The 15,163-nt window shown below is 33.2% G+C and overlaps 1 protein-coding gene across 1 annotated transcript in view; it reads right to left on the reverse strand.

The window, feature by feature from the left end:
- LOC124357181 (ATP-dependent RNA helicase HAS1-like) overlaps nt 1-12,012 on the reverse strand; it is a 32,359-nt gene extending 20,347 nt beyond the window's left edge. The window contains exons 1-3 of the mRNA XM_046808701.1: nt 11,788-12,012; nt 8,096-8,209; nt 4,733-4,873 (exon numbers count right to left, since the gene is read on the reverse strand). Of these exons, the coding sequence (XP_046664657.1) occupies nt 4,733-4,873; nt 8,096-8,209; nt 11,788-11,887 (355 nt within the window). The 5' untranslated portion in view covers nt 11,888-12,012. The remainder of the gene's footprint in view (nt 1-4,732; nt 4,874-8,095; nt 8,210-11,787) is intronic.
- Nucleotides 12,013-15,163: the final 3,151 nt, after the last annotated feature.

A 15,163-nucleotide genomic window follows, 5' to 3' on the forward strand; every position in this document is an offset into this window, starting at 1 on the left:
TGTTATTTTATGTCATTATTACTTATTATTTTATTTTCATTTGTCATTATTACTTTAAATCAATTGTAAACATTGGTACACAAACTATTGGTACACATCATCATGTAAACATGTTAAAATGTAATAAAACATGTTTAACCTTCGCAGTTCCCATTTCCCAAAGTCACATCCATAGCCTATCACAGCCCATACTAGTAAATTTACAAGTAAAATATTTAAGTATTTGGGGTACAAGATATTGTAGAAAAACTACCCAACAGTTTTATATATATATATATATATATATATATATATATATATATATATATTGCTGTTTTTCATTTACTTCATTTTATTTACTTAACAAGAAGACTACAACGCAAATTACTTTTGAAACAAAAATAAAAATTCTCAAAGAGGTATTTCAGTTAACAATTTTTGTGTAATTTAAATATAAAAGTTGTTTGAAATTTTTTTTAATATCTAATATATTTTCTGGATTTATTTGCAATACCATACGAAAAACCACAAAAGAGATACCAAATATCATACATTTAACAGTTTTCTAGATCAAAATAAAACATAATATGATAATGCGACCAAAAGTTAAATTGTACTCATAATAGAAGAGCTTGGAAAATACGAGGGTCGTCCAGAAAGTAAAGAACGATTGCGCATCACGGGCGGCGCAGTTCACCCACCACCGCGGTAGATAGCTTGTTCGTTAGCCACACCTTCTGCCTCAGTGTGAGCTGAGTAGCGGTACCGTGAGGTCACGTTTGCGTCTCCTGTGAAAGTTTAAAATGGCGGCGTTAATTGAAAATCCCGCCAAGTGTGAACTGCGTAGTGTGATACGGTTTCTGAATGCACAGAATGTTCGACCTATTGAAATTTATAGGCAAATTAAGGCAGTTTACGGTGACAAAGCTCCAGTCAATGGAATGGCATCACTCGAATTCACCAACAAAAAACAGGAAAGAAAAACCAAATTTGAACACCAGGAAATTGATGGCAACAGTTTTTTTGGGACCGAAAAGGCCTAATCCATGTGGAGTTCATGCCGAGAGGCGAAACAATCAACTCAGAGGCCTACATCGAGACCTTGCATCGGCTTCGCCGCGCTATTCAGAACAAACGACGCGGAATGCTGTCGTCGAAAGTGGTGCTGATCCACGACAATGCTCGGCCTCATTGCAGTGCACGAACCAAAGCAGAACTCAATTCTTTCAAATGGCAAATCTTCGGACACCCTTCTTATAGTCCAGATCTGGCTCCGAGTGACTATCACTTGTTTCCAAAGTTGAAAGTGTTTTTTAGGCGGAAAAAACTTTTTGGGTGACGAAGACCTCAAAGAAGGAGTAAAAACGTGGCTTCATTCCTTGGCGGCAGAACAGTATAACGTCGGTATAGAAAAACTGGTGCCACGCTACAACAAGTGCCTTGACAGTTCCGGCGATTTTGTAGAAAAATAGAGTAAGTTTATAAGTATTTATAAATAAATTTTCATGCTCTTATCTTTTGTTTTTATTGACTTATAACAAAACGTTCTTTACTTTCTGGACGACCCTCGTAGTTTACTATAAAATGATTATAAGATTATTTTGTATATTTTTCTTATCATTTTATTGAGTATACTTTGTAGAATAAAATACATACATTGATAATACAATTAGTGACCTGAAAATACAATATTAAATATTATCAAAATACAAACCGTTCTTATTAGTCAAAATTGGCGCTAACTATGCAACTCATTCAAGAATTGCTTAACCCTACAGGGGTCGCGTCACTGTCTTTTCCACCTTGACTTACGTTTTTTATCTGCAACTAATAAGCCTAGTATTGGTATGCGTCCTCCCCTTCTATACCTTCACATAGACTCGCCCGCTAGTGCCGCACGCCCTCCCCCCCACCACTGAGCCCCTCAGTCAGTCGCTGTGAATTGTTTACTCACCTACTGGTGTTTTCCACTGTGCGCGACTCCTGACGTTAGTTAAATTTCGATCTGCTTGTTTTGTGTTATTTTTTATTTCAAAATGGATAAACAAGAAGAGGAAAGACTCGAAAATCTTCTATGAAGTGTTGAACGTGAAGAAAGGCATGAAGAAGAAAGAATTGAAAATCCAGGAGCTATACGGAGACAATTATTTTTAGATGAACCGCCTGTTGTGCCAATTGGTGAATTAGACTCAGATGATGATGATGATGATCACCTATCTGTGCAGGAAGAAAACACTGATTCAGAGCAGTCTGGTGAAGAGGGGGAAGTTCCTGCGTTAGACTTGCAATTTCCAGAGTACAATGGTAAGGACCGTGTAACTAAATGGAAAGTTCATTGCCCGAGACTAAATGTGTGAACTCCTGCTGCCAATTTGGATCGGGGCTTACCTGGAGTAAGACAAAATTATTAAATCCAGTCAGCTATTTCTGCTTGGAAATTGTACTTCACAAATGAAATTATAGACAACATCGTTACTCATACTAATCAACGTATTAGTAAAGTTTGTCCAAATTACACTCGTGAACGAGACGCTTGTGATACAACTAGAGATGAAATGGAAGCTATTATCGGAGTTCTTTACATGGCAGATATACTGCGAGCCTCTCACCTGAATCTTTACGATTTATGGTCAAATGATGGTACAGATGTGGAATTTTTCCGAAACTGCAATAACTTACATAGGTTTAAGTTTCTCATAAGGGTTCTGAGATTTGAAGACGGAGGCACTAAGAGGCAGAGAAAAAGACTTGACAAGCTTGCACCAATTGAGAGGTGTTTGAGGCCTTGGTTGAAAAATGCAAAACGCTTTTTGCAGTGTCAGAATATTTGACTGTTGATGAGATGCTTGAATCTTTCCGAGGTCGGTGTGGATTTAAACAATTTATAAAAAGCAAGCCTGCCAATTATGGCATTAAAATTCATGCTTTGAGTTGTGCGAAAACGTTGTACACAATGAACATGGAAATTTATCCTGGGAAGCAGCCACCAGGGCCATTCACATTACACAATTCTGGACTTGCAGTAGTTTTAAGGCTTGTGCAACCTGTAAGTGGCACGAGAAGAAATATAACTACGGATAACTGGTACACTTCCATCCCCCTTGCAGAAGCCCTCAAGTGCGACCACATTTCCACTCTAGTGGACACTTTGCGTAAAAATAAAAGAGAGATCCCTCCTCAACTGGTCAACACTACAAATCGAAAAGAATTCAATACTATGTTCGCATTCAAAGAAGATAAAACTCTTCTATCCTACTGCCCAAAAAAGGGGAAATTAGTTTTACTACTTTCTACCATGCATCATAGTGATGAAATTGACCCAGAGTCTGGGAATGCTCAAAAACCTTTTATGTTGAAATTCTACAATTCTACAAAAGGAGGTGTAGACGTTGTAGATGAGTACAAGGCGCGGTACTCTGTAGCCAGAACTAGCAACTGGTGGCCACTCACTGTATTTTTTTAGTCTCCTTAACATTATTGGACTGAACAGTTGAATTATTTACAAGCATAAGAAAGGAGATTTCGACATTGTCAGGAGAGACTTTCTCAAAAATTTGGCCAGGGATCTATGCTATAACCATTTGATAGCTCGTCAAGCAGAAGATGGAATCCCGAGACAGTTGAAGAGGAATATACAACACATCAACACATGTTAGGAATCCAAGAGGGAAATCCAAAGCCAGCAGCAAACATAGAGGGTCGTTGTGGAATCTGGTGTTGGAAAAAGAATCGTAAAAGTAAGACCACATGTCACATTTGCAACAAATACATCTGCAGGGAACATACCGTCTTCTCTTGTTCCAGTGTATTGAAGACAGACATCAAACATCTTCAAGTAGCTAGTGACAGTGTTAGAGCTTATAGGTAGAGAGATGTTTTTATTACAGTAAGTTGTCTTTAGCATTTTTATTTTGTGTATTGTACATTTTTTGTTTACATACAATACACCAGATTATTTAAAAGTTTTATTTAAATAACGATTCTGGTAACAGTTTTACATACCATTCAATTCATTTATCATTATCACATAAATACACACATATCACATATTATACTAATAAAATGTACAGAAATGTATTTCCATGTTTAGAAATAGTTTTATTAAAATAAATACCTGATTTATATGTTTTTGTGTGCTTTTTTTTGAAATGAAATGAAATGATATATCTTTATTACATCTGCATTATATATATATATAATTATTCTTATAACAGATTTTATTATTTAAATAACGATTCTGATAACAGTTTTACATGACCATTCAATTCATTTATCATTATCACATAAATACACACATATCACATATTATACTAATAAAATGTACAAAAATGTTGTATTTCCATGTTTAGAAATAGTTTTATTAAAATAAATACCTGATTTATATGTTTTTGTGTGCTTTTCAATAACCTGGTGGAATACACGGTACGCGACCCATGACGTAACTTTTCCGACGCGACCTCTGCAGGGTTAAATCAAGTGATAAGTTTTATTAAAAATTCTAATACTATCTAAGATAGTTTAAAATGGGAACATATAGACTTCATTTCTGTCAGGGTTAAAGCCTCATTTGATAGTTAAATATGTTATAGAAGCGAAGACGGTACAGTGACTTGAAATTAGTTCTGGCCAGTAGGAGGATTAAAACATTGTTATAACAGTACAAAAAATTTATATCAGTCCAAATTTGGGCATAATTACTTTAAAACCTCTTAATTCAAACAAAATTTAAATAATGGACTTTTAACCAACTTACTATCACTATCAACAGCTTCAACTGGGTCTTTTATTTCATTACTTTCATTATTGTTTGTACTATTTGAAGTTCCACCGTCAGTATTCTCACTTGGTTCCGACTGTGATTTCTTCTTCTTTTTTGTCCTTTTCACGTCTAGACCTGAAACAAATTATTTATACAATCATATGTTACAGTAATCCAACAACAACATAAGACAATACTAATCCTTCTACTTACTTTTATCAGTTATTGTAGGGTTATTCATATTTCCCAGTATTATGTAAAGCCCATTTTCATAAAAAGAAAGAAATGACCCTCAAATTGCAAAAAGCCAGCCCCAGGGAACCTCACAGCTCTGGTTGTAATTTTATTCCATAATACCAAATTTGTAAGTGTAAAAGCAGATATTATAGGTTAGTACTGATTTGACATAACCCCATATCACCTCTCTCCCTTATATCACCAAAAAGAAAGTAAAATTAATCAGTTTTTTATTTACTACATATTTTTTTTACTTGCATTGACAGTCAGAAGTTGTTAATATTCTTCTGCAAAACTAATGGCTATTGCCTAGCTATAATTCTTAAAAATTATACAACAAAGTTGTAATTTTGACCAAAAATAATGTAACCCGAAATTAACATGATTCATGTCACATGATGCTTATTTCCCATAGCATTTTAATATAAAATAGATTTCTAGTGTGAGATAAGAGAAGTCCAATTTCTTCTAAATAAAATGTTATCAGGGAAAAGTACTAAACTTACAATACAAATAATTTATTACAAGCGTGGTAAATATTAGTTAAAACTGAATATACTGTAATAAAAAATTAATTCAATTTATTTATTCCGGATTGATAACAAGCGGGCAATAGAGAATTTTGTCATCATATGTGTGTAACAGCCGTCTATACCACGTGGGATTTACCGTAATATGTGTGGGAAGGGTTAATTAATGACAGTTAATATTAAATAAATGAGTTTCTTAATTGTTTGTATTCTTAGTATTAAATTTTAAATAACTTAGTAAAAGGTTAATGTAATGAATACTAAACAGATTAAACGTGGAAAGAACTTTTGGCCGGCAATGATGGTTTGAACAGACCAAGGAGGTTCAATCAAAGAACGACAATGTCTGATAGTTGAAGTTCAGACGAAGTCCAATTGATCTGCCAGAAAGAAAATATTAAAACATTTATTTGTCAACTTTTAAAGTTTGTTTGGACTGTTTTGGCCTTTTCTTTAAGATAATATAAGGCTGCCTGTAAACAAATTTCATGTTGGTAGTGCCGATTACATTACCCGAACAGTTTGTTTTTAATTAACAAAACTGTTCTGCAGAGGAGTGTGTACAGTGTACAGCCTTAGGTGGAAAAAGGAAAAGAAACAAGGTTTTTTTTAAATTGGAAGAAAATTCTCCCTATTTATGGATTTGTAAACATAGATAAATAAATACTAATATAGTATATTAGTATATTGTATATTATACACACATTTTATGAACAAAATATATGATTATATTTCTCCGTAACATTAAAAAAATTACTTATTGCATTTTCCTGCTTTTTTAAAGAAAAAACATAAATATAATTATTGGTAGTGAATAAACAGTCATATTTGTTATTGAACAATGATATACGAGCTATGTTCAAAAAATATAGCAATTTTTGTTTATTTTTTCAAAAATTATTTATTTTACTCATCAATCTCAATTTTGTCTCCTTGAAAGTAATCCCCATTAGATATTATACACTTGTGTAAACGTTTCTTCCAATCCTCAAAGCATTTCAAAAAGTTGTTTTTTGTGATCTTATTCAGCTCTTTCTTCAATGCCATCTTTATCTTGTCAATCGTAGCGTAGCGTAGTCATTTCTTGAATCTCTTCAGTTTTAGGAACAAGAAAAAGTCACAGGGAGCCAAATCTGGAGAATATGGTAGCTGCGGCATCATTAATATGTTTGTTTTGGCCAAAAAACTGTGCATAACTTGTAGATAATAGTCCTTATTGACAGTAATACCCTGTGGCAAGAACTCATGATGCACCACACCCCTGCATTCGAAAAAAAAAACTGTAGGCAAAACTTTCACATTCAACCTTTTTTGCTTGTGTGGCAGCTTCCATTGGGATGATTGAGCTTTGGTATTTATGTTATAACCATAAACCTATGATTCATCACCGGTTATGATCCTCTGGAGCAAATTTAGGTCATCGCGGACAGAGTCTAACAGCTTATTAGCAATGGTAATGCGCTGCTGTTTTTGGTCGAAATTGAGCAATTTTTCTATTAATTTCACGGTGACCCATAGATACACAAATTATTAATAAAAATCTATTGGCACGAGCAAATCGATATGTTCAGGCCCTCGGCACCAAAGACCTGACGGTGATTAGACGATTGGCCAATTCTATTTTCTTCACTTCATCAATGTTTTCATCCGTTCTTCACGTGTTCGGGCGTCCAGCATGCTGCTCGCCGTTCACATCTTCTCGGCCGTCTGAAAATGTTTTTTACCATCGATAAGCGTTGCTTCGATCCAAGGTACCTTCTTCATAAGCCACAGTCAATATTCGGAGTCATGCATCCACTCACTTAATTTCGTTTTTTAACACAATTTGATACAGATTCATTGATCTAATTCTTCAAAACCGAAGATGAGCCGTGACACGTAAAAGCAAATCAGCTGCCAACAATTACTGAACATTCAAAATAGCCGAACTTGTTGGCATACGTCCGACACATGTGTACCAACATAATGCCAAAAATTAAAGAAACGAATATATATAACCCGAGGAAATTAAAACGTCACAATATTTTTTTTAACAGACCTCATATACTATCACGTAATAGCATATCAGTATTAACACACATATGTGCTACGGAAAAAGTAGATTTTATTAAGACACTTTTCTAATGTCGTCCAAAAATATTGTCCAACTATTTTTCTAAACAGAGCTCTAAATATTGTGAAGAGTATTAAATGTATCAACAAATATCATATGTTTAAGGCATAAACAAATCTTTTAGTACGAATTTGTCATCTCATGTGAATTTTTATGTAAAAAGACTCTATTTGGTATTATAATGTAACAAAATTTAATGTTTTTCAATTTTACAATAAAATATTTTTAATAGTGCATACAAAACGTAATAAATTATAAAAAGTTTAAAATAGGCTTTTGCGGTAACAATTACTTCAGCTATTCAGGTGCTGGCAGTAACAGGTCTGGGTACCGGTGTCCAAAGAGTTTAAGTAACTGTTGTTCAACAAAAGTTTATTAAATTATTTTGTTAAATAGCCTACAAAATCCATTCTTTTAAATACAAGAAGTAAAGAATTATGTATGAAAGCTCTTTTTATCTCAAAGAAAATAACTTACATTTCTCATCCGTTTCTTCTGGTTTTTCTTTTCTTTTACTTCCATTGACATTACTAGATGTAATCTGTTTTGAACAGACACTAGGAGATTCAATGACACCAGGGTCTGAGGAATCTGAATGGACAAAAAAAGACAATACAAAATAAATGCAAATCTATTACATCTAATACACAGCCTACATTCAAACATACGTATCTTTAGATAATTTTTTTACATTCACATTTCTTTTAATTATTTTTCCTCTGTTTCAGCGAAAAATTGTTATGAGAACAATTCATTAAGCCCAGCTGTTACTGAAACAACAGTATCCCGGTAAAAGGTTATCATTGAATTAACTGTTACTGACACTAATACTGCAGATCTGTACTGGAAGCAGTATAAGTGGCCACCAACACAATCAAATCATGATTATTGCTTATAAATATCGATAGTATGGAATAACATGTTTGACCTATAGATATTCATAATTAATCATTACCAGCTGTTTTTATTTCATTTGCGTACAGAGTAGGCTAGTGACATCATTTCCAACTGTTTTTATTTAATTTATGTTCCAAGTAGACTATATAGACGTCATTGCCAACTGTTTTTATTTCATTTATGTACTAAGTAGGCTAAAGATGTCTTTGCTAGCTGTTTTTATTTCATCGCGATAAACATGCAGTTTATGTCTTAAAATGTATTTTTTAACATTGAACAATGTTTTAAATGGTTACAAGGTAAAGGACCTTGCTCCTTTCAATCCGGAATGTTCAGTTTGTAGTGAGGAGATGAAAACTAGAATAAAAGTTGGAACTCAAATAGTGGTACTTTGGGATTATACCAACCACACCACACATGAAGAACACAAAAATATAAATTTATAGAAACAAACATGATAGAACGAAAAAACAACTCTTTAATTACAAAATTACAAACTTACAACGATTATCAATTGTTAATGGGGTCAGATTCCGTTATATGCCCCCAACGATTAACCTTTTTTCAATGAACTTAGAATGTTATAAAACGATGTTGTTGAGTAATAGAACTAACATTCGATCAATCAACAAGCATTTCCAGGTATTGTGATCGGTATTGTTGTCGCTGTTATCTTATTTTTCTCGAGAATCCCATCACATGATTATTTCAGTTTTTTGCACAGTACATAATTGCCTTTCCATTACAATTCAATTTATATTTCTGATCAGCCCCTCTAGAATTTGATATTTTACTGATAGGTACTATCTCGAGGGATGTTTTTCTTTCGTTGGCATCAGCACGCGGGCTTCGGCAGCACCTGGGTGCTGCCCCGAGCTGATGGCCGGAGGCACTCGCATTTTGGGTGGCGGAGTGTGATCAAGAATAAAAACAAGTTTTTTGTGTTTTTTTCAATAATGAGTTTAGTTTTTGTTGAATTTTTGTGTTTGGAGAAATGTAGGGGTAAAACACAAAAGTACAACAAAGTGACACACCAGCTGAACGGGCGACGAGACTCTGCAATCACGTTATCTACTAGACCGCTCAACTTTGACCTCTGTCTGAGGATGGGGAGGGGTTTGCGATAAGACAATTCCTGTTTTATATTGACGAAATATTGTTCTACGCTAATCTAGTAATCAGTAGAAGCAAAATGTCAAATAACGATTCATGTCTGGGTGTGGTCGGTATAATCCCAAAGTACCCAAATAGTATTTCACTGCAAGAAAAGTTTAAAAAAAAACAAAGTATCAAAAAACAAACTTGAGAAGATTTTTTAACATTCTAAATTTGGTATTACGAATATATTGAAAAACGTGTCCTATTTTAGTTGGAACCAAACAAAATAAAACTTGGTACTTTGGGATTATACCGACCACACCAGTATGAAGAACACAAAAATAGAAATTTATAGAAACAAACATGATAGAACGAAAAAACAACTCTTCAATTACAAAATTACAAACTTACAAGCATTTCCAGGTATTGTGATCGGTATTGTTGTCGCTGTTATCTTATCTTTCTCGAGAATCCTGATTACGGCAGGCCGCGCGGCATCACGTGATTTGCACGGTACATCATTGCCTTTCCATTACAATTCAATTTATATTTCTGATTAGCCCCTCTAGAATTTGATATTTTACTGATAGGTACTATCTCGAGGGATGTTTTTCTTTCGTCGACATCAGCGCGGGCTTCGGCAGCACCGAAGGTGCTGCCGAAGCCCGCGCTGATGGCCGGAGGCACTCGCATTTTGGGTGGCGGAATGTGATCAAGAATAAAAACAAGTTTTGAGTGTTTTTTTAATAAAAAGTTTAGTTTGGTAAATGTTTGTTTTTTTTTAATTTTTGTGTTTGGAGAAATGTAGAGGTAAAACACGGAAGTACAACAAAGCGATGCACCAGCTGAACGGGCGGCGAGACTCTGCAATCACGTTATCTACTAGACGCTCGACTTTGACCTCTGTCTGAGGATGGGGAGGTGTTTGCGATAAGACAATTCCTGTTTTATATTGACGAAATATTGTTCTACGCTAATCTAGTAATCAGTAGAAACGAAATGTGAAATAACGATTCATGTCTGGGTGTGGTCGGTATAATCCCAAAGTACCTAAAACTTTGTAATAATTGAATATAGTTTTGAAGGCATTGGTACTTGCAGAAATACCATTTCATATTGGTTAAAGTAATCGTAAGTACTACACTGCTCAAACATAGCTTAAATCAAGTTTAGTTATTTTATATAATCTGAAACAAATACAATTCTTTTACATATAAAAGTATAGCTTCACTATAATACGATTTTAAAAGCATAGAACGTAATTCAGTTCATCATTATTGACCTAAAGTAATTCAAAGTAGGCTAAAATTGTATTTGACATGTGACTAATAATGGCAACAAGTAGGACGACAATGTAAGGGTGTCCTTGTTTCACAAGGAGTCGGGCACGTTTATCCTTGAAAATAGTAAAGGGTAGCCCTAAGTAAATTTTATTGTTTTGTTTGAAAAATTTATAAGTAGCCTAGATAGCATTGTTTGTTATTTATCGTTAATATTTTAATTTTTAAATTAAAACCAGCAGAACTATATTGTTATTTGAAATACCTATTATGTAATTTGGCCTGAAATTTTGTTTTCGGGATTTTTAAATGGTCATGAATATCGAAGATTCGATAATCGTGGTTTGATTGTGTTCGTAGCTGCTTATTATACTGCGGCCAGCAAATGCTGTATCAGTTATGCACACTGTAACGAGGATTCTTTACTCATGAATATTGATGATTCGATATTATTGATCACTCGAGTGTTAAATGCTTATTAGGCTATACTTCAGCCAATTCCATTTGAGTATTGGGCCATTATCATATAGGCCTACTCCTGCTCAAATAATAAATGACTTCAATCTTTAGAATGATTTATTCTGTTAAATGGTGTTTGTTTTGGAATCAAAACTCAACACAACCTATTAACGTCTACTTTCTACCATATATATGTAAAGATTAGTAAAGGAGCTCTCTGCTATGACAGTTGCTATAGGTTAAAAAGTACCATTTAATGTTTGAAAATGGCAAACGTTAAAGTGATTTAATTCAAATTTGGAGGGTTAATGCAAGTGCATTCAATGAGATTTCAGTATTATCCTAAATACTAAACACTTTCACCTTCTGACAAAACAAATTACTAGCCTATCCAAATGCGCTAGATATGGTAAACATAACCTTACTAATACTCACGTGCATCTTCAGCTAATTCCTGTTTTAACTTCAGTAGTTTCAATTTCTTCTTTTCTCTACTTCTGATTTTTCTCATTAAAATTCTTTCCTGGAGCAACATTGTTTTAAAACTACGATAACTTTCTTCTACCACAAACAATAGAATTTCCACTTATTAACCAACCTCAAATCAACTAACAACTAGAGGCCTACTTGAATTGAATTGATACTATCTTGCACTTGCAGACGAGTGGCGACTGACGAACCATAATGGGTTTTTTTTTCTTCTGGTTTTGCTCTAAAGTGCCTCGAAATAACATGCAGCTTCGTGTTCTCCGTATTGTGTTTCAATTAAAATTTTTACCTATTGCAAATGGAATAGATTTAAATTAATTCTTAATATTTGTTAATTTGATAAAAGGATTATGATGACCAAGGAAGTGAATATAAGGGCAAGGCTTCTGTTTATGGCCAGGTGTCCATCAGGTCAACTTTCTAATCCGAAAATATATGTACCTTGTTTTTTTTATTATATTGCAACACCTAGGAGAGGTAGAATTGTGTGCCAGTGTGAAAGGAATCATTTCTATGTTTAAATATCTTTTTTATTTAAAAAATAAATTATGCAAGTACCTTATACATGTTCAAACCATTGGTTTTAAGAACATAATTTATGTCATAGTTCGGATCTTTAAACTTACCTGATATTAGTTGAAAACATTCTTTTGTGGCATATTCTTAATTTGGGCATTGTATGACTACATGGTTAATTGTGTATTCTACATCCAAATTACAGTTAAACGTAATGGTATTTAAAAAAATGCATTGCATACAACTTACTGTTTATTATAATAGGCATGTTAATTTATTTATTTTGTTTGTGTGCACTCTTTTCAAGCGAGAAATTTTGATGATTTCTTTCCTTGACAGTTTACTATTTTTAAACCAAGGAACACGACTTACCTTTTTACAAACTGTTTGTATCCGTGCGCATCCTTAGTTGATTCAAATTACGTAATAATCTTCTATACCCTTTCTTTCATTTTTTTTATACTTTTAAGTCCTTAAAAGGAACAGTAATTTCTACAACTTTCACACCTGCCGTTATTGCTTCTTAAGCTTAGTAATAATAATAAAATGTATTTATATCTTAAAGAGGATTTACAACAAATACATATGATAAAGATATTTTACAATGTGTAACACATATTGCATTTAACAAAGAATATGAACGACTCATAGTTAACAGAACACTATCCTGTATTAAAAGGGACAAACAATGTAGGATTCCTCCAAGACAAGCCTATTCGGAGGATTCTTACATCATAATATAAGTAATTTTGAGCAGGAAAAGTAAATTTAGTTAAAACACATGGCAATTTTAATATAAAGTATACACGTGAAATGAAAATGTTGTAATAGTTTGATTAAGCTGCATCAAATGAATAGCTTATGGTATTTATAACATATAAACTTACTTACCAAAAAAAACAAAAAAGAAGAGTGGTTCAGAGTCTAATAGAAAAAAATCAAGAGGTCAAGAAATACCCTAAAATTCTTACCAGTAAGAATACAAACAAACAACGACAAACTAAAGACAGAAACTCCCAATACTGATACAGAACGCTAAGAGAATGTAAATATTATTTTTTTAAGTGAGTATATAGTATAAAGGACATAAATTATTACTGAGAACAATTTTTAAACCTTTATATTATTAACATTAAATCTTCAATATTATCGACCGCAAACAGCCATCTTTTTAAAGCTTTAGCGAATGAACTGTTGTGTAATTAGCTTTTAAATAACCAATGGAATACGGTTAAACACTCGTGGTCCTAGAAAAGTTATTGTTTTATTGAAATAAATGTTTACCGGTTTCGGAACAAAAATCACAACTGTAAGTCCTGTCTGCTACGTATGAATTACCTCGTACATAAAATGTTTTTAAAATTTTGTATACGTCATATATCTTAGAGGTGAACATCGAAGAAGGCAAAAATGAGATAAAAAGATTCATGTTTGTGTTATGTATGCCCCACCCCAACAAGTAATTCCATAATCAAGCCTGCTGTGCAAAAATAATAGATACAGCATCCACATTATTTTATTTCATTGTTGCACATTTTCCTTAAAAGAAATATAAAAAACAGTCTAAGAACGCGAAAAACTTTTTAGTTTTAGTTCAGATAAATGTATTCTTCAGGTTAAACCGTTAACTAGCATTGTAGAGTACCTAAATACATCATTGAATCTACAGTTTTAATTGCACTTTTCGAAGCAAGGCCTGTTATTATCAATGCAATTAAAACATTTATAAGTAAATAATGTTTGCAAACTTAATTTGCCCCTAAGATTAAATTTTATACATTTTGTTTTGCTTGAGTTCAATACCATATCATTTTAGCAAACCACATTTTGAGCATCTCCAAATCAGAATTAACCTGCAACGTTGTGCCATCTACTTCCTTAGCAATATAGCAAAATGCCATATCATCAGAAAAACTAGTTACATGCCCGTAAAATTTTCCATTGCAAAGATCATTAATACATATCAAGAAAAGCACCGCTCCCAGAACTGAGCCTTTTGTGGGAATCCATTTACTGTATCTCCACATTCCCCTACTACACCATTAACCTTTCCGCACTGACTTTTCCCAATCAAATACTGTAAGTACTGAACCAGTTATGAACGACACTCCTGATACCACATTTATATAATTGATTCAATTGAATTCCTTGGTTAAATGTGTCAAAAGCATTAGCAATATTAAATAAAAGCCCACTTACAGAACATCCGTTATTTATACCAGATGATGCCTTTTCCATAAAATGAAGTAAATTTGTCTGTGTGTTCAAACCCTCTCAGTTACCAAATTACTAAAAAAATAAAATGCTGTTTAAAAAAATTAATAGTTAGTGTCAAAATGACTTTCTAAAGTTTTTTGAAAATGACGACAAGAGTGAAATTGGTTTATAATTATTACACAGCGACTTTTGGTATTTCAAATACCGGAATTACAAGAGCTGATTTCATACTACCCGAAAAAACATCCTGAAAGCTAAAATTGATTAAATGCCAAAGAACGTTATTGATTTTAGGATAAATAAACTTTACTATTTTAGAACTAATTCCACTTTTACCAAGGGACATGTCATTTTTCAATGGCCCAACAGCCCAAGATAGCTCATTTTCTAATGCTGGTTGAAGAAACATGGAATTACACGTGGAATACTCAACAAGGCAATTATTACAATTTAAAATGTTGCTTGGCTTGGAACTGATGATTCAGAAAATATTTATTAAATTTTTTAGCAATCTGTAAGGGTTCATAAACAACTATTCTATCTATTTCTAGACTACCAGTATCAGTCTTATTTATTTTCTGTTCTGTTA

This window comes from Homalodisca vitripennis, chromosome 3, assembly GCF_021130785.1.
Source record: "Homalodisca vitripennis isolate AUS2020 chromosome 3, UT_GWSS_2.1, whole genome shotgun sequence".
Lineage (NCBI taxonomy): Eukaryota > Metazoa > Arthropoda > Insecta > Hemiptera > Cicadellidae > Homalodisca > Homalodisca vitripennis.